The sequence below is a fragment of the Drosophila albomicans genome, chromosome X (genome assembly GCF_009650485.2).
Source record: "Drosophila albomicans strain 15112-1751.03 chromosome X, ASM965048v2, whole genome shotgun sequence".
Taxonomy (NCBI): domain Eukaryota; kingdom Metazoa; phylum Arthropoda; class Insecta; order Diptera; family Drosophilidae; genus Drosophila; species Drosophila albomicans.
The window spans coordinates 9,754,576-9,775,770 of NC_047627.2; the positions used below are offsets into that span (position 1 = coordinate 9,754,576).

At 39.4% G+C, this 21,195-nt stretch overlaps 1 protein-coding gene across 29 annotated transcripts; it reads right to left on the reverse strand.

The window, feature by feature from the left end:
* Positions 1 to 9,685: 9,685 nt before the first annotated feature.
* Positions 9,686 to 19,428, reverse strand: LOC127565534 (translation initiation factor IF-2-like). 29 transcript variants are annotated; one of them, XM_052004422.1, is made up of 6 exons: positions 19,328 to 19,428; positions 19,101 to 19,266; positions 18,906 to 19,019; positions 18,703 to 18,853; positions 10,450 to 10,501; positions 9,695 to 10,306 (listed from the first exon to the last, which is right to left on the reverse strand). In XM_052004422.1, exons 1-6 carry the CDS (start codon positions 19,424 to 19,426, stop codon positions 10,007 to 10,009), a joined length of 882 nt encoding a protein of 293 aa, XP_051860382.1. In that variant the 5' UTR covers positions 19,427 to 19,428; the 3' UTR covers positions 9,695 to 10,006. The 29 variants fall into 29 exon arrangements, with proteins under 29 accessions (XP_051860435.1, XP_051860379.1, XP_051860413.1 ...); XM_052004452.1 differs by lacking the exon at positions 10,450 to 10,501 and having other exon boundaries at positions 10,044 to 10,164; positions 10,226 to 10,367; XM_052004464.1 differs by lacking the exon at positions 10,450 to 10,501 and adding an exon at positions 10,307 to 10,367 and having other exon boundaries at positions 10,053 to 10,254; positions 18,764 to 18,853.
* Positions 19,429 to 21,195: the final 1,767 nt, after the last annotated feature.

A 21,195-nucleotide genomic window follows, 5' to 3' on the forward strand; every position in this document is an offset into this window, starting at 1 on the left:
GAATGAAATACATTTACTGCATAGAAATCTGGGGATGTGAACATCAAAATTCAAAAGTGCCATAAGTACTATTTACTGAACAAAAGAGAAGTGAAATCATTTTTTTATCGCGTGTGCATTGAAGGTGAGAAAAATGCTCAAGCTAAATAAATAACTGTATATAGAAGTTTCCAATTCAGTTGAATGAAAATTGCTGTATTCATACATGAGTACACAGCGGCAAGAAACTCTTTGGATAATCCACCACTCAAGCACCCACTCACATGAACAATACACACATACTCTAACAAGTGTGTTATGTCTGTTTCATAGAGGGAGAAGCGAAGTCCCATACAATAACGACATCGGGGGCGAACCAAAAGGAATCACAGAATCTCCACTAAGCAACCTGCAACAATTTTATCGCACGCTAATCACATATCGGAAATGTGATTATTTTTGTTTACACATGCACAGACACACACACACACATGCACATTCGCACACACACTCACACACTCACGCAAACATGCACACTCACGCAGAGTGTCATCAGTTACTTTTGAAATTGTCAGAGGCTCAGTTGAAACTGACTTCGCTGTCATATCTGAAGATGGTAACTTTAACCGATTAGCATCGATTTAAATATGATAATAGGATAATATGTGAATGAGGTCAAGAACTAAACGGAAAAATAGGCAACCGATTCACAACGCTTTTCAATAGAACATTACATTGATAAAAATAATTAAAGATAAACTAATTCAAAATAAACTTTCTACATACTTATATTTTATTTAACATCTACATTTAATTTTGAAGCAGAATTCACATATTTGTAAGTATTTGCAAAAAAGCGATTCGTTTTCTGTACTTATCTAATTCAATTGAAATACTTCTGGTAAAGATTTGCTTAAAACTGTTGGGTAGATAAGGTATTGAGTGAAAACTTGTCAATTGTCGAGCATTCACATTATTGTTCTTAGTAACAGCGAGAGAGGGTTCGTCACGTTCATTAAATCCCTCTCGAGATACGCCTTTGCTTAGGGGGAGAAATACACACGAGCGCACACACAACTCGCTGTTCAATTCCCTACAATATGTTTCGCCATATGAGTTCAGTGCTTAATGTGTATGCATCAGCATGAAGCCAGTAGCTGATTTTTTCTGTTTTTTTTTTTTTTTTTTTTCTCTGGTTGCGTTTCGTTGTGTTTATTCCTTTGCTCCAATCGGCTTTTTAAATAGGATAACGCATTTCATGCGCACATTTTATGTTTTCTGTCTGCATAAAACTCGAATGCCAAAATTGATTTCTCTTCGATTTAAATAGACATGCCAGTTCCCTGGGTCATGTGCCCTTACCCCAGCCACAGCCGCGGTCCCAATGTTCCTCTTAGCATTCTATTGTTGTTGCCATATAGTGTGTGTGTTGGGTGTGTGTGTGTGTGTGTGGCGTCAAAAGCCGCATGGGTGTCTTTGGCACACGGCAATGGCAATGGGAACGACAAACGGCAAACGCCAAACGGCAATTGTATTGAAAGTAAACGTAAAAACGACGTCGGCAACGACGGGAAATAAATAAGCCAAATAAACAGTGGAATGAGAGTGTTTCAAGTGTTCTTTTGCGTTTAGAGCTACGAACCTCTAGTAGCTGCAACCTTGGAAGGCGCAGAAGGCATTTGAGCCTTTGAGGATGTTGCTGCCACGCCGGCATATTGACATCGTCCAAAAAAACCAAAAAAAAAAAAAAAGTCAAACAAACGCACCCCGAAGAGTGTGACAAAGCTTATTTAACGTGCCTTCAACGAGTATTTTACCGAGGTTCCCCTCTCACACACACTCGCACACAGAATACTACTACCGTGTTGATATTGTTGTGTGTGCGCGTGAAAAATAATGAGTCATAAAATTAAATTTCATTTCATCAACTGTGCCTAGGCTAAAATTTGATTACTCGTATATTAGCGACCGGAAAATGGCCAAATTGTCCCAGCATGTGATACTTTTATGTGGACGAATCCATGGACAGTCGTAAAGCTTCAAAAGAATCCCTTCATATCAGCATAATAAATCATAATACGCTATTTCGTAGCACCAAGAAATAAACAAGTGAAAATGCTAATAGAATCAGATTCTATAAACAAAATTTAATATTTACATAATTTGCTTTTAAATCATATTTAGCTTAAAAAATTGGCGAAGGTTATTGTAAAAAACTTGCCTCGAATTTGGTTATTAAAATATATTGTTCCACCCATGTTCAAAAATTCAATTTTTTTCAAATATTTTGTTTTGTCATCAAATTATGAGAAACCATTTTAAATTCTGGTCATTCTTCCTTTAAAATTCGAAAAATCATTTACTCTTTACACCCTTTGGCAACCAAAAATTACCCAACTAATTCAGACATATATTTGCATACATCTTTAAGATAATAAATTGCTCTAATAAACAAATATGTAAGCTACAGACGAGTGTGCCTAACAATGAAATATCTGATACCCATTTCGAATAAAATAAATTGCAATAATCTATTTTAGAATGTGGTACAACTTTGAATATTTAATTGGTTAAGAACTTCGCAATGCCAATTAAACTTCAATAAATTTGTTTTTTATATTTTCTATATTTTAAGGGTCAGCGTTCTAAAATGCAAAGTACCTATTTAAAATATTTTATTGAAAATAGCAGTTGAATTTCTGGGTTGAATATAAAAAATAGGTTGTTAATATTAAAATAAACGATAGATATAAAAATTCGCGCAGCTCTGTTAAGGCCGCGAAAACATGGGTAAGAAAGGGTTAAACTTGACATTAATAATGAAGTGCAATCGAAGATAATCATTAATCGGTTTAAGTGACACTTAATTCGCGATGCATTTCATAGTGAGAGGGAGAAGCGTTTTAATAGCATGCTCGATTGCTCAATGAAACCAATTTGCCAATATGCTGCTGTCACATGACGACACAAAAAAATCAGGAGTTGACAACTTTTTTTTTTAAAGTTTCGCTAATTGGCACACACATTGATTATCTCTGTCGAGTTGTTGCTGTTGTTGTTCTTGATTGCTGTCACGCCCACTGTGAGCAAGCAACTCGACAATGTTGACGATTTCGGCTTATACTTTTTGGCAAATAAACTCATCAAGTGCTTAGTGCTTAGCATGCACACATGAAAGAAAACTTGGCTTGGGTGTCTTCTGCTTCTTCCTTCATTCAAGAATAAGAAGAAATGAAAGAAGAAGCAGCAGCACACACGGTTGTCATGCCAGTTTTATTTCGTTTCTTTTCCTTGCTTTTGTTTTGTTTTCTTTACGCTCCACATTTCTCCCTCTTCGCTCCTTGGCTATGTCACATATGAGCGATTAACGTCGCTGTTATTGTCGTATTTTTGGGGTGTGACAACAAAAAAAAGTAACGCCATTAGTACCACACTTTTTTCAATATCATCTCGGTTCAGGTCGGGTAATACGAATACGAATGTGAATACGACACTTGCATGTTTTCCGCTTTCGCATTATTATTATTATTATTTATCTTTTTTCTTCTTCAGTTCAAGCTTTTTTTTTTCTTTTTTGGTTGCCATAAAAAAACTGCGCCAGCGTCAATGACAATTGACATGCAACTGAAACTGTCACACCTTCGTCGATTTGTTACCCTGCTCCCCCCACGACGCAGCAACCAACCAACCAGCAAAATATAAAGCAAACTGTTTATGTGCCAAGTTGTCGCTGCCTTGCTTGATGATTAGTATGATTGTGTGGGGCTATTATTGTGTGCGCAGTCTTTGCCAGAGGCTAAAATTAAATTTTATGGTAAACACTTGAGCCGCGAGTGATGATGGGCGCTAAAAGTAATTGGCCTGGCTTTGCAATTGTCTGTCACTGACACTGACTGCAAATTGTAGCATACTTTCAGGTGTTCAACTATTGGATTTATATTCTATGGTATATTTTTAATGTGGTAGCTTTCAGTATATTTCGACATTTTGTGGCTACACTCATTTGGTATGTTTTGATTATAATACCAGACTGTGTACTATTGTATCAATATACTACTTGTAGCTTTTGGTATATTTTAACATTTTGTGGTATACTCTTAATACAATTGCAGACTACGTAGTATTGTATATTTTATGACATTTTGTGGGCAGACTAATTTGATATATTTTGAGAATAAAAGCGATAAGTATTATATCGATATACCAATATAACTTTAGGTATATTTTTGCAATTTGGGTACACTAATTTAGTATATTTTTAAAATAGTATCAGACAGTTATGCTTTTATTAAAAATACGTAGCGGGTATCAAGCACACTCGACTGCATCTTTATTGCTTATTTTTATTCCTTTAATTTATTTTCGATTTATACAATTTCTTCTTGATTAAATTAATATTCCGCAACCCACGACAGCTTTAAATAACTAGAACTTTATTAATGCAATTCCTTACGACTAGAAATAGACCCGCAACTTGCACTGAAAAAGAAAAACAATTTCTGGTTCACATATCCACCGGCAGTTTTCTTTTTTAGCGTCAGCCAATATACTTTTTTATGCTTTTTATTAATCCGGATGACAAAAATAAAATGCTAGCACCTACTTATGCGATTAGGAAAGTAAAGTGAAAAACCGGATCTCCCTTGATAATAATTGTAATCTTTGGAGATTTAATTTTGTTTTTTTCTTCATTTTTTTTTTATTTTGCCCTACGGCTAGAAGAAAATACAGGCACAACATACAAAGACGAGCGCAGACAGATGTTCTTATAATAAGTTGATAAAGTGGATTTCCGTGAGAGCATTCTTTATGTTTTTCCGTTATCCTCGGCGTCGTTAGGCGATAAAAATCTCTTTCATTTCCCATTTGAATTGGCCACCGTATGCCACTGCTGCCTACTGCCGACTGTCGGCTGTCGACTGTCCTCACCGCCAGCTGGATGCATCTTATCACCAACCAAACACACATAAAAAGCATGCTGCTGTTGCGAAATGAATGCCGGATATCCTGCCGCCTTCTCAGCCTGCCGCAGACCGCAAGAACGTGTCGGTATTAAGAGGCGCACGACAACAACAACGTCGACAACAACAGCAATAAGAGCAGCAGCAGAGGAAAAGCAACAATATTGTTTGGCAAATATCTTGTGCGGCATTTTGCTGGGGTCACCTATTATTACCTATCTTCCAGCTGACTCTGAGGCTACTTTAACACAAACTAGATTTTTGTATTCACTAGTTTTCAATTGAGGTTTCTCTTATCTATCAGTTGTGCTGCTGTCATGTAATAGGACTTGCTTATTGATTTTGAAACTATCTCTTAATTTGTGACAGCTGTCGAGCGCGAATGGCTGACGTTTTTAATTTCATGGTCAAACAGACTCTCTATATTGCAGCAGTGTGGCACTCAAATGATTTGGTTTCATCAGATGCCCTCGATGATGATGATGACGTTCTGGTACCATGCATACGACTCGTTTGCTTTTTAGCTTACCTCAAACCTTTTGCCCAACTCCAATCGGATTACAATCGCTGTGCAAATGTCGCGCAGCCAAAAAAAAGAAAACAGAGAAAAACCAAAGCAAAAACAGAGCAGAAATCACCGGAAAAGGGATAACCTACTACAGTTCAATTTTGCTACAGACCAAAAAAACATCGACCGTTGATAATACCTGACTGTTATATACCAGATTTGTCTTTGATAAAGTTGAAGAAACCTTTAACCACTTTTAAATTATATGCAACAACTTTGGTTGAAGAAAAATTGATGAAAAGATCGAGATCTCATCAGTTTTTGCTGACGATGTATGATCTTAAGCTATCTGATTTAAATTATACCCCTTTACTCAATTAGTAATTGGTATAAAAACCAACGGAAAAAATGAAATAGACAAAAGTGTAAGTCAACATTGAACGAATTTTGAATTCACTTCTATTTACTCAAGAAGACATCTCTTCTCAAATTGCATGATTAAAATTTAAAATATATAATTGCTTTGTATCTACTTCTTGTTTTATTCATGGCATATTTTTTAATTTTCTACTAGATATAGAAGATTTAAAACTAAAAGAAGTTTGAAGAGTTTTCTTAATTCTAAAATTTGTATTTTATATTCACAGTAATTTTTATGTTTAAATAATGTTTAAAATTGTTATTGCATGCAATCTCTTTTTACATCTTCGTTAATATTGATGGTCTGATCTATTTTCAGAAATATGTAAAATAATAATAAAATAACAAGACAACTTTAATGTATGGTAACAGTATAGAATATTGTTTATACAAATTGCTCAAAGTTTTCGCAGTAATGAAAGCGGATTGTCCAGTTGCAGTAAATGCAGATCAACCGCCATTGATTGTTGGTCAAAAATGAGACAAGCAAATTGCAGATATGAAAATTGCACACTAAAATAACGAAATAAGAAACCAACAAAACAAACAAAAAAAATCGTCAGTGATGAGAAGGGGATGAGCTGGCAAAGCACACTCGATGGCCAGGTGTTTCTGGTTAGTGTGCAAGCAGCAGCCGGTCAATAGCCAAAAACTCTGTACGGCGTTATATGGCGTTACTGAATCTGGCAATGATTATTGAAGGTGGAAAGCGAGAGACAGGGGAGAAGAGTGGTGGACGAGAGGAGATAGGAGAGGTGGCGGTGGCGGTGGCAATGGCAATACCTGCAGGTCACTCGGCAGCCGGATGTTAACGACAGCAGTTGCAGGATGCGACCAGACAGTGGCACAAAAGAGGAAATTAAAATATGCAGACACAAAACCGCGCGTTTTGAATTTTGGCGCGATTTTTGGTTACGTCTTTGCATACATTTCCGAGTGCCAAGGGGCAACAATGACCCATGCCTACACACACACAGCTGCCCCGTTGCCCTGTTATCCTCTCTCCTCTGCCCTCTCTCACTCTCAAGCCAAACCATGAATCATCAAAATATGCAAATTTTGACCGGGCCACGTTAACTCACGCTCTGTGCTCCATGCTCCATGCTCCATGCTGCAAGCTTCATGCTCGATGCTTCATACTCAGCTCGTGTGGTGGGTCCAGCTGGGGTTGGGATGGTGAGGGGGTCGCTCATACCATGAAATTAGTAGCAGTAAATAACGCTGTCAGTCGCTGGTGGGCGCAATACAAACACGGTCCTGGGAACAGCGCGCGTTGGTCGTGGCTCCGAGAGTCCGAGCACGAGTCCGAAGTCATTGCCGCCGGCTGCTGGCTGCTGGAATTTATACTTATGCCCATGCCATGCTCTCCCCAGTTCCCATAAGAGAAGCTATCGAGATTCGGCTGTTGCGCTTCTTCTACTCGAACATACATATACATATATATTCATATCCAAAACGCCAGAGGTTGCTACTAGCATTAACGAGAGGGTATTATATAGTAGTATATGTTAGCTTGTAAGTATGTAATCGGGAGAGGGAAACAACAACAGCAGCAACAGCAACAGCAACAACAACGGCAAGCGGATCGCTTCTGTGCATGCGGCAAAAGCGATTTATGCGCTGCCAGATAGAAATCGATTGAACTTCAGTCGCCGCATCCGTTCATTCGTGCAGCGCAATATTCTGAGCTCTGCTTCAACTTTGACCGCCCCGAACCGCCCCGCCAACCTCATGTTTAGATTGAATGTTAACTGCACTTATGACAATGAACAAGAGACCTCGCCATAACAATACACTACACCTCTGCCCCCCGGGGCTGGCCATGCCGGGCCAAGAACGTGTCACATTAGAGGGAACATTGTCGTTGCAGTTGCAGCTCATATGCAAGATGTAACAATTGGCCACCCAATGCCACATTTGCCCTGCAGTGTTCCATGCAACATGACACCCAAAGCATTTGACAGTTATGAGTATAATTTTTAATTGACCTTTTACGTTGCCAATTATATAAAATACTTTCAAATTTTGTCATCTTTTATGGAGAGAAGATATCCAAGATTAAATTGTGAATAAAAACCGAAGCTTATCAAAAATTTAAAGTTTAAAGAGATTTTCAATTCTTCAATTCAGATAGAAATTCTAAAAAAAAAATATGTAAATATCCACATGGCAAAAATAGATTAAATCAAAAATGAAGTTATTAACGAATGCTGCACAAAATTATTTTTATATAAAGAGCATCGATGTATTATCGAGGAGTTAGGCCCATCAGGAATATAAAGCTTGTACATCAAATATAATAAAAGATAGATGTATTTTACAGTATAAATCGTTTAAATCGTTCTAATATATTTTTGAATCTAATTGAAAATAATTTTCTCTGTGATAGTTTAAGAGTTATTAAACATTCTATAGATTCTGTAACGTGCAACGATATATACCGCAAGGGTGAACGGACGATCTGTGGGTGCGGGGCACGCTATAGTATCCGGCTCTAGCTCGTCGGCTTTGGGGGTGGTGGTCTTGCTTCCACAAATCTACCCTATATTCGCTGCGTACTATCATTAATAAGTCTAGAATTAAGCGTGCTGCGACAAAATGAATAGCTAGAACACTAACCGGAAGAGAAGTGATAAAAAAAAAAATTTAAAGTTTCCATAACCCTGCAGAGAAAGAGAGAAAGAAAGAGAGAGAGAGAAGAGAGAGAGAGAAGAAGAGAGAGAGCACGAGATTTAAGTTACCAGCTCGTCACTGGTGTTACGTGACAAGGATCCCCACCCATCCTACGATCACAAGCAACAGAGCTTGGCTCTGGTGATCCCTTTTGGGCCCTACGACGGTGGAGCCTAAGGCCCGGTTCGGCTAATTAAAAGAGAAATTACTCCATGTTCAAATTTGTTTTAATTAAGGGTGTAAGTATATAAGAAATAATACATTATAAACAAATATAAATAAATTTTAAAAATGATATAATATGACAAAAGAATATAATATTTAAATCTAATAATTTTTAAATCGTATTTCAGAATGTTTCAATTTTGTGCCGTATTTGTTTTTTTTTTCCTAATTGTTTAATATTTATTAGCTTAACAATAATCATATAATTTGTCTATTTTTTTTTTTTTTTAGTTTGTTTTGTTTTCATCGGCTGTGTTTCATTTAATTTTATTTATATTTATTGAGAATTAATTTTCTTCTTTTTTTTTCCCAACTATTATCGATTTTATTATTCTCATCTATCTTTTATACAAACTCATTTTTTTGTTGCGTGAATTTTTCGTGTGCGTAATGTGCAATAATTAAAATATTTGTACAAGATGTACATCTTTCAGTTTTCGTTATCGAACTTACCCCAGAACTCCTGCGGCGGTGATCGATCTCCGGCGAAGTGCTGGAACGGGCTAAACGACGAAGTGTTGCATAAAAAAAATAAATTTTTGCACAATAAGCACATCCGCACATTTGAATTATACACTATCAATTTTTAGTACAACAAATTATTAATTAATTTAGACAAGAATTTTACTTATAATTCATGTTCTTTCTTGACATGACTTTCATACTGTTTTTAATTTTCGACTTGCTTTTCATTTCTAATCTTTACAATTTTACAGCACTCTTGTTTTAATAATTTCCTTTTACAATTTCATTCTTTTTATCTTAATCGCACTTTTAACTCTGTTTTAATCTATTATAACTGCGATTGCATTTAATAATTTTTGATTTTTAATATGTGTGGCGCTTCGCAATTGTTTCAATTAGTATTCAGACATAAGTGATTTTAATTTTTTTGTTTTGTGGTGCACCTTTTACATTTCTTAACTCGTCTGTGTTTTAACAAAACTGCACTTCCATTTTCTATTTTTTTTTTATTTAAATTTTGACTTGAATGTGTAAAATTTTAATTTGTTTCGGTCGAAAGCGCTACACTTTTTCAAACATTTTTAAAACTTGCAATTTGCATTTTATTTGCTTTGTTTTATTTAAAATCTAGCTTTCTTTTCAAGCGCTACACTTTTCGATCATTTTTTTTTTTTTTTATAACAGGTAAATTAGATTTTGTTTGTTTCAAATTGCAAGAGTGGCATGATTTAATTTAAATCATCTTTTTGGTTTTCACAACACTTTTAATCGACGATTAGAGAATGATTTCACAAAAACAATTTGATGATGATGGCAGAGAGTTAAAGTTGGCACCTAAAGGCGCTTCGCTGGCCAGGCAGTGGCCTGTAGAGGCGCTCCGCTGGCCGAGAGGGCCGGTGCAGGGGTGCTCCGCTGGCCGTGAGGGCCGGAGAGGTGCTCCGCTGGCCGAGAGGGCCGGTGCAGGGGTGCTCCGCTGGCCGTGAGGGCCGGAGAGGTGCTCCGCTGGCCGAGAGGGCCGGAGAGGTGCTCCGCTGGCCGTTGCAGGGGTGCTCCGCTGGCCGTGAGGGCCGGAGAGGTGCTCCGCTGGCCGAGAGAGCCGGTGCAGGGGTGCTCCGCTGGCCGTGAGGGCCGGAGAGGTGCTCCGCTGGCCGTTGCAGGGGTGCTCCGCTGGCCGTGAGGGCCGGAGAGGGTGCTCCGCTGGCCGTGAGGGCCGGAGAGGTGCTCCGCTGGCCGTTGCAGGGGTGCTCCGCTGGCCGTGAGGGCCGGAGAGGTGCTCCGCTGGCCGAGAGGGCCGACTCAGGGGCGCTCCGCTGGCCGAGAGGGCCTGCAGGGGTGCTCCGCTGGACCAGCTGCGGCTTGCGAAGGCACTTGGTCGAAGCAAACTGGCTGTCTGCTTCGAAGCAAAGAACAAGGCCTTGAAGGCAACAAAACCAACCCTGCGAATAAAATTTTAGTCAAAAGGAGTCCTCCTATGACATGATAAAACTTTTCTCTTACCAAATATTTGCTATAACAATAAAAAAAATCGCCAATAGCGCTCGATGCCTTCCGATTTAAATCTTCGGTAATTACGCGTCTATGTACGCAGCCGGTCATTAGAAAAATGACCAAACCGGAACCGGCCTTCGCTAAGTTGGCCGCGCTCAAGCCGATGCAGCTGGCGCAGATGTCAAAGCTGAGCTTTCCAGTGCAACCGATGCACTTTACGCTTATCAGCAGTTTTACAACACTGCTCAGCTTATCAGCTGCTTACAGCGCTGCTTTAAGCTCAGCTTAACAGCAGCTTAAGCTAACTCGACAGACTAACAAATGCATACTTTTAGGAGCTACTTGCAACAACATGAACCTTGGCTTAAACTCAGCAGACTTTTAGGCCGAATTCAATACATGTTGCTGTAGGCGCCGTTACAAAACCCCCCCGCTACAATCAGACTAGGGTATTCCTTTTCAATAGATACCCTAGACTGATACCGCCGGAAGCAACATCATCGTCGAATGTCCTTGACATGATAATTGCCTAGCAAACGGCCTTGCAAATCCTCGAGCTCGTAATTCGAGTTGCCGAGTTTTCTACGAACTCGCGACTTTACAAATGCAGGACCAAACTTTGCATTATAGCCAGTCTGGAAGCAACTTTGCTTGAAATTTCGACGGAACACTTCTTGTCCAGGCGCGAAAGTTATTATTCTTGACCGCAAATTGTAACGCTTCTCGTTCACATCATGCTTCAGTTGCATCAGCTTACATGCATTCTTACGGATCAAATCAAAAGAGTCCTGTCGATTAAATACTAATGATCGATCATCCAACATGTTTAGCTTACTAAGTAATGCATATGTCGACCCAGATGTAATCATGTGCTGACCGAAAGCCATGTAATATGGAGAAGTACCGATGCTCGAATGCACGGACGATCTCAAAGCACAGCATATTTTGCTTAAGCTTTCGTCCCAATCCTTCTGATCTGGACGCAAGTAAGCTCTTATTCCCGAAATTACCGAGCGATTAACTCGTTCGGATGCATTCGCTTGAGGGGAATGAACAGCGGTGAACATTTGTTTTACTCCATACTGTTTCAAGAGCTTTTCAAACGCCTCAGAGCGAAACTGCGATCCATTGTCAGAGACAATAGTTTCTGGAACGCCGAAAGTCATGAATAGTTCTCCTTCCAGATATTTAATTACGAGAGCCGCGTTTATTTTTTTTACTGGCTTGAGGAAAACATATTTTGAGAAATGGTCGAGTACTATAAATATTCCAATATTTCCACTCCTTGATCGGGGATACGGTCCAAGAAAGTCAATGAAAAGGCGTTGGAAAAACCGCTGACTTTCAGGAGCTTTACCCAAAGGAGGTCTCAGAGCATGATTTGGTGCTTTCGTAGTTTTACAAACTTCACAAGCGTTGATGTAAGCTTTAACGTCAGAAACGAGACCAGGCCAGAAATAATATCTCCTCACTCTTTCGATGGTTTTGTGGATACCACCATGTGAGCACAAAGGACTGTCATGCGACTGGAAAAGAATTTCAGGGACCAATTCTTTTGGTATCCAGAGTTTCCAGGCATACTCGTCGTGTATCTGCTCTCCTGTCAAATGCTCAGCCTTACGATACACGTAGCCACTATCAACTTTTAAATCCGGAAAATTTGTACTATTAGCTTTTACGCTATCGAGCAACTCCAAGTACTCTTGAGACTTGAAATGTGGCGAGTCTAAATCCACAATTAAACCCTGTCGTAAGTCTATGGCAGCCACGCCATCTTCATTCACTCTCGACAGAGAATCTGGTACCACATTCATCGAGCCTTTCCGATGTTCTATTTTAAAACGATACCTTTGTAACGATAATGCCCAACGAGCTAGACGTGAATTTAAATCATGGTTGGACATCAGCCATTTTAATGAAGCATGATCAGTCACAATGGTGAACTCGTGTCCTTCCACGTAAGCACGAAAATTCTTCAGTGCTACAATCGCTGCTAAACACTCTTGCTCGGTGACAGTGTAATTGCGTTGAGCTTTGTTGAGTTTTTTTCGAAATGAAAGCCACTGGACGTTCATCTCCGTTCTCATTCAATTGAACTAACACTGCCCCAACGCCAGATTTACTAGCATCGCAATGTATTGCGAATGGCTTAGTAAAATCAGGGCTGCATAACACGGGAGCTTCACTAAGGCGTGATTTCAACACGTCGAATGCTGTGCATGCTTCCGGTGTCATACTAAATCTTCGTTTAGTGGTCATTAAATCAGTTAAAGGTGAAGCTAACGAGGCAAAATTCGGAACGAACTTGCGATACCAACCGCACAAACCCATGAAGCTTCGCAAACCTCGTAATGTTTTCGGAAGTGGAAAATCTTTTATGGCTCTGACTTTCTCTGGGTCAGTTTTAATCCACCGTCTCCGATTATGTGGCCCAAATAGCGCACACGGCGCATGCAGAAATGACTTTTGCCAATGTTGATTGTCAGACCTGCACGCTCAATGTGGAGAGCTATCTCTCTCAACACCTCCAAATGGCCATTGAAGCTAGATGAGACTATAAGCAAATCGTCTAAATATACAAATACTTCATTTCTAAGATGGGCCGGTACTACCTTGTCCATCAATCGCGACATAGTGCTAGTCGCGTTACACAATCCAAAAGGCATAACCTTAAATTGATATAACGGTCTACCAGGGACAGTGAAAGCCGTTTTATCTCGGGCTTGAACCTCGAGAGGCACTTGCCAATACGCATCCTTTAAATCTAAGCTGGTGATGAACTCAGCTTTAGGTAGTCTACTCAAAATGCCGTTAATTTGAGGAAGTGGATACGCATCTTTCTCCGTGAAGCTGTTAACTTTACGGCAGTCTAAACAGATTCGCACTTTGCCTGGTTTTGTTACCATAACGATTGGAGAAGACCAGGCGCTTTCTGACTCTTCTATCACTCCCAGTTCCAGCATCCTGTCTATTTCAGCATACATCGCCTTTTCTACAGCAGGCGAAACTGGGAAATGTCGCTGCTTAATAGGCTTAGCGCCGCCCACATCTATAGAATGCGAAATTAAATTCGTCTTCCCTAATCCCTTTCGAGCAAATGAAGGAAAACACTCTATCACAAGAGCTAGCTTGGCCCTGTCACTGCTCGATAACTCATGTTGGTCCTCATCTTCAACTTTGGTGTTAAAATCTTCGACACTGGCTACTTCTAGATTTTTCGGAAGAAGATCGTAAAGCTTCCAGAAATCAATACCCAAATACAGGTCTTGTTTCAGGGATGGAACAATATAAACTTCTAAGAGTTTTTCAAGATTAGCGTACTCTATCTTAACTTTCATCCGCCCTACAACTTGCTGAAGTCTTCCATCGGCAGTGGTTGCGCTTTTCTTAATTTCTTTAAATGCGATTTTATTCTCAATAATTTCTTTTGCTAGCGCTCCTCCGCAACAACTTATTGAAGCCCCTGAATCCAGCAGACCGTACACAGTGCGATTGAGAATTCGAACGGACAAAAATGGTCGAGGATCACTAGATCCAGGTGAGAGTGTGCCTATGTGTTCTAACCCTAGCACACACTTTTTGACCTGCTGCCAAAACGATTTAATGCGCTTGGTGCTTCGAGTTTTGGATTTCGTAAAATCAGGTGAAAAATCATTTGTAAGAACGGTTTTCTCTTTCAATATTGGTATTTTTTGATGTAGCAATAAGCTGCCATCGTTTTGTAAGTCCGGTAAAATTTTCACATTTGGTAAAGTGTATGGTGGAAGTTGTGAGACTTCCGTCACTCGTCTGTCATTGTCGCTTGGCTTCGTGAGGCACTCGGAGTCTTCGGTTTGTACGCTGACTTCGACGTGCCGGGCTTGGAGTTTTTTGAGCACTTGCCACAACTCGGTTTGTACGTGTTAGCTGCTCCACAGCCATAACAGAAGACTCTTCGCTCTGATACGCAATCCTGGTATCGGTGTCCTTCCTTACGGCAATTCCAGCATACTAACGATAGAGCTTCTATGTCTAACTCGCTTTCGCATTCTGACTCAATACTCTGAGTTTGACAATCTACAAACTCTGCGACTTCACGTCTAAATGGTGTCCTTTTTACGTAGCCGTGAGACTTTTGGACATCGTCCAAAAAGGTTTCGCGTCGACGGCATATCTCCCTCAAATCTGACACAGTTTTTACGTCTACATTTAACAGCTCATGCCGTATTTCAGGCCTTAAATTGTTTTTAAGGACGCGAACGACCTTCAGAGTAGACCACGGCACTTCTAACTGATCTATTAACACAGATAAGCCTTCGTAAAAACTGTCAAACGATTCATTCGGTTTCTGCTTTCTGTTCCTAATAAGCTCCTCTATGTCACAATCGTCTCGTGCGATTTTGAACTGTGATCGCAAGGCTGCGCACAATTCTTCCCATTTCACATCATAGACGCTTTTGTGGTAACGCCAATAGAATTCGAGGGCCTTGCCTTCGAATAGTACGCTAGCATGCTTACATAGAACAACAAAATTCCCGCCTAAGGTCTGATGTGTGAGTGCCTCTGCTCTATATATAAAATTGTCAACGGATACTCCTGTTCCAGAGAATTTCATTTTCCAACCATTTAATACTTGCACTACCTTGTCTGGCCTATTTAATAGGTCGGATACATGCGACATTGGAGTGCCAGAATTGATCCTTGCAGAGTCAGCATTGAAGTTTTGCTCTCTGACATACTCAGGCCTACTTTCCATTCTCTGCCCTGTTGGAGGTGTGCTGGTTCTAGCATCGCTATTTGCTGGAGTCGCGATCAACCTTTGCACACTATCTACGACCGAACTCTGAATTAGTTCGGCCATCCTCTCGGAGAGAGTAGTGAGCAATCTTCTCTCCATAGCGAGCAAGGAAAGAGCATTCACGGATTCAGGATTCTCTGAATCACTTACGCGTATGTTCGATCTCATTTGCGATGTGCTAGCAACGTCATCCGTCACTGATTCGCTACTCCGCTCTTCTGCCTGACGGCTTTTAGACTGTGAGCGAGTTTGCAACCCTTGAGTATTCGATGGCTCAACTGGTCTGGATTGCACTTGACAAACTGGGCATTTGTCCTTCGTTTTAAAATGCAATTCTATGCACTTTTTGTGAAACTCGTGGTTGCATGCGGTTCTATACGCCTCTGCAACGGACTTAATTTCCTTTTTGCATAAAGGACATGAAGCGATAGGCAAGCCCATTGCTCCCTTGTTCGGCGATCGAGCAACACTCATTTTTCAAAGGGAACGAAACAAACTATAGAGCTAATAAATGTTTCCAGAGTCGATCTTAATCGAAAATTATCAACAGAAGAAAAAACCAATAATTTACTAACCAACGAACAATGTATATAAACAAAAAAAAAAAAAATAATAAATAAATAAATAATAAAAATTAAAAAAAAATACAAAAATGGTACTATTCAAAGGAACCAAAAATAACGTAGAGATATAAAGAAATAATTCATAAATATTTTTAGCCGAACTCGAAACCAGACATCACACCTGTCGTAGGGTATTTTAACTTTTAATAACTAAAAATTCTCGTACAAAGGATAATTAGACAAAGGGATGCGTTTAGAATCTTAGCTGATTTACGGACAACAGAACGATCAGAAATCTTCTTATTGTTTTCCAATTAAATCTTCTAAGAACTAAAGCTTCCAAAGTTTTGAAGTGAAGTCTGCCAAAGTCATACGGGGTTGTGACACTTTTTAATTAAAATGTCCACATTATCCACCGTTTGAACTTTGTGCAGATTATCATGTGTCGATAACGTGTGTATCTTATAATAAGGGCCAGAATATCCACCGGAGTTGAATTCTTCTGTAGTTCCTCTTATTAACAGATACCCCATTATTGACCCATTTGATAGAAGAGGAGATAGAATTCTGACGTCAACTTTAAATAGTGGCCAAAACCGAAAAATAAGATTTTCTGTTTTGTTTTCCAAAGCTATTAGAAAATTGACGACGAATTCTTTTAAAGAGTTTTTAATATTAAGAAAGGAAAAAAAACCAAAAACTGTGAAATAAAAGGCAAACTTTAGAATTTTCTTTTCGAGAGTCTTACTGAGTTATTACTGTACCCAATAAGGCCCCACGTTGGGCGCCACTTTTCTTATTAATAATAATGAATTATATCTGTAACGTGCAACGATATATACCGCAAGGGTGAACGGACGATCTGTGGGTGCGGGGCACGCTATAGTATCCGGCTCTAGCTCGTCGGCTTTGGGGGTGGTGGTCTTGCTTCCACAAATCTACCCTATATTCGCTGCGTACTATCATTAATAAGTCTAGAATTAAGCGTGCTGCGACAAAATGAATAGCTAGAACACTAACCGGAAGAGAAGTGATAAAAAAAAAAAAATTTAAAGTTTCCATAACCCTGCAGAGAAAGAGAGAAAAGAAGAGAGAGAGAGAGAAGAGAGAGAGAGAAGAAGAGAGAGAGCACGAGATTTAAGTTACCAGCTCGTCACTGGTGTTACGTGACAAGGATCCCCACCCATCCTACGATCACAAGCAACAGAGCTTGGCTCTGGTGATCCCTTTTGGGCCCTACGACGGTGGAGCCTAAGGCCCGGTTCGGCTAATTAAAAGAGAAATTACTCCATGTTCAAATTTGTTTTAATTAAGGGTGTAAGTATATAAGAAATAATACATTATAAACAAATATAAATAAATTTTAAAAATGATATAATATGACAAAAGAATATAATATTTAAATCTAATAATTTTTAAATCGTATTTCAGAATGTTTCAATTTTGTGCCGTATTTGTTTTTTTTTTCCTAATTGTTTAATATTTATTAGCTTAACAATAATCATATAATTTGTCTATTTTTTTTTTTTTTTAGTTTGTTTTGTTTTCATCGGCTGTGTTTCATTTAATTTTATTTATATTTATTGAGAATTAATTTTCTTCTTTTTTTTTTCCCAACTATTATCGATTTTATTATTCTCATCTATCTTTTATACAAACTCATTTTTTTGTTGCGTGAATTTTTCGTGTGCGTAATGTGCAATAATTAAAATATTTGTACAAGATGTACATCTTTCAGTTTTCGTTATCGAACTTACCCCCAGAACTCCTGCGGCGGTGATCGATCTCCGGCGAAGTGCTGGAACGGGCTAAACGACGAAGTGTTGCATAAAAAAAATAAATTTTTGCACAATAAGCACATCCGCACATTTGAATTATACACTATCAATTTTTAGTACAACAAATTATTAATTAATTTAGACAAGAATTTTACTTATAATTCATGTTCTTTCTTGACATGACTTTCATACTGTTTTTAATTTTCGACTTGCTTTTCATTTCTAATCTTTACAATTTTACAGCACTCTTGTTTTAATAATTTCCTTTTACAATTTCATTCTTTTTATCTTAATCGCACTTTTAACTCTGTTTTAATCTATTATAACTGCGATTGCATTAATAAATTTTTGATTTTTAATATGTGTGGCGCTTCGCAATTGTTTCAATTAGTATTCAGACATAAGTGATTTTAATTTTTTTGTTTTGTGGTGCACCTTTTACATTTCTTAACTCGTCTGTGTTTTAACAAAACTGCACTTCCATTTTCTATTTTTTTTTTATTTAAATTTTGACTTGAATGTGTAAAATTTTAATTTGTTTCGGTCGAAAGCGCTACACTTTTTCAAACATTTTTAAAACTTGCAATTTGCATTTTATTTGCTTTGTTTTATTTAAAATCTAGCTTTCTTTTCAAGCGCTACACTTTTCGATCATTTTTTTTTTTTTTTATAACAGGTAAATTAGATTTTGTTTGTTTCAAATTGCAAGAGTGGCATGATTTAATTTAAATCATCTTTTTTGGTTTTCACAACACTTTTAATCGACGATTAGAGAATGATTTCACAAAAACAATTTGATGATGATGGCAGAGAGTTAAAGTTGGCACCTAAAGGCGCTTCGCTGGCCAGGCAGTGGCCTGTAGAGGCGCTCCGCTGGCCGAGAGGGCCGGTGCAGGGGTGCTCCGCTGGCCGTGAGGGCCGGAGAGGTGCTCCGCTGGCCGAGAGGGCCGGTGCAGGGGTGCTCCGCTGGCCGTGAGGGCCGGAGAGGTGCTCCGCTGGCCGAGAGGGCCGGAGAGGTGCTCCGCTGGCCGTTGCAGGGGTGCTCCGCTGGCCGTGAGGGCCGGAGAGGTGCTCCGCTGGCCGAGAGAGCCGGTGCAGGGGTGCTCCGCTGGCCGTGAGGGCCGGAGAGGTGCTCCGCTGGCCGTTGCAGGGGTGCTCCGCTGGCCGTGAGGGCCGGAGAGGGTGCTCCGCTGGCCGTGAGGGCCGGAGAGGTGCTCCGCTGGCCGTTGCAGGGGTGCTCCGCTGGCCGTGAGGGCCGGAGAGGTGCTCCGCTGGCCGAGAGGGCCGACTCAGGGGCGCTCCGCTGGCCGAGAGGGCCTGCAGGGGTGCTCCGCTGGACCAGCTGCGGCTTGCGAAGGCACTTGGTCGAAGCAAACTGGCTGTCTGCTTCGAAGCAAAGAACAAGGCCTTGAAGGCAACAAAACCAACCCTGCGAATAAAATTTTAGTCAAAAGGAGTCCTCCTATGACATGATAAAACTTTTCTCTTACCAAATATTTGCTATAACAATAAAAAAAATCGCCAATAGCGCTCGATGCCTTCCGATTTAAATCTTCGGTAATTACGCGTCTATGTACGCAGCCGGTCATTAGAAAAATGACCAAACGGAACCGGCCTTCGCTAAGTTGGCCGCGCTCAAGCCGATGCAGCTGGCGCAGATGTCAAAGCTGAGCTTTCCAGTGCAACCGATGCACTTTACGCTTATCAGCAGTTTTACAACACTGCTCAGCTTATCAGCTGCTTACAGCGCTGCTTTAAGCTCAGCTTAACAGCAGCTTAAGCTAACTCGACAGACTAACAAATGCATACTTTTAGGAGCTACTTGCAACAACATGAACCTTGGCTTAAACTCAGCAGACTTTTAGGCCGAATTCAATACATGTTGCTGTAGGCGCCGTTACAATTCCAAAACATAGTTTAATATAAAAGTAATTAAAATATATTTGATTACAATAAGACTTCGATTTGAAGGAATTTAAGTCAATAACTTATCATTCCCGACTTACCTACACTATTTAAATCAATCAATATTTCAAATGACCAAGAGAAATAGAGAAATTCAATTTGCTCGATACGCAGGTGTTGGTCAATAGGCAATACATAGACGAGTGAATCTGAATCTGCTGGTCACTTGCCAGCCGGATGTTAGCAGCAGTAGTCGCAGGATGCGACCAGACAATGGCACAAAAGAGGAAATTAAAATATGCAGACACAAAACCGCGTGTTTTGACTTTTGGCGCGATTTTTGGTTTTGTCTTTGCATACATTTCCGAGTTGGACGACTGCAGTAGCCATAAAATGATACTCTTAAGAGACACAGTAGTCTCTTTAGTTCTTCAGTTTCAACAGGAGGCAACACAATTATTCGACATGATTATAGAATTCTCATTTTTGACTTCTACAACAAAATGTACAATTTTGCATAGTCGTGAAACTGACCTTGTAGTTTAATTGTGTAAATCGATAAAATTGGCCCACTCAATCCTAGTAATAAAAAAATGTAACAAAATATGAATTTGGCTGATTGTCACTTTGTTTACATGCTTTGCCTGTGGAACAGTGCAGAAAGATATTTGCGTCACGCCGATCATGCTAACATACTATGTTCGATTTGGTGCTCGCCTGGTATTTCAGTCGCTCTGAATCAATGTAATATTGTTATATTCTACTACTATTTGGTTGCTTTTCTTGATCAATTCGTTTGTTGCATTAGTATTGAATTTGTTCAGAATACATGCAATTTTCTTGTAATTGACTAGGCTAACAGAAGTAATTAAAAGGTTGCATCAATACAAACGTTTTTGGCTGCTCTTCTAGATCAGTTCACCTGCCACTCGATAATGTTCGCCTGATATTTAGTCACTCAGAATGAATAAAGTTTTCTTATTTTCTACTAGCCTAACAAAAGTGCTTAGAAGGTTACACCATTGTGTGTTTATCTACTCTTCTAGATCAATTCACCTGCTACTTGATTATGCTCGCCTGGTATTGCAGTGGCTCTCTCGAGTTTGTTTTAGTTGTTTGACACTCCATATCGTCATTCAAATGTGCTTGAAATTGAGAAGTGGGTTAATGGGAGGATCAACTTCCGATGATACCAAGTATTTCATGAATAAAATGATGAGCTTGTATAAAGTTTTATCGAAACACGTAAAGATTTGGAGGAGCTCTGCACAATTTTCTACTTTGTTATTAATATGCGACTCATAATTTTTTGTAGCATACTTTGAGGCTGATCTTATTTAATTCGAAACTTTATTTTTCACTGAGTATAGCTCGACAAGATATGAAAAGATTCCTGAAAAACTTAAACTTACGTGTGTTTGTTGCTGCTGAAATTGTAATTTTTTTAGCTTAT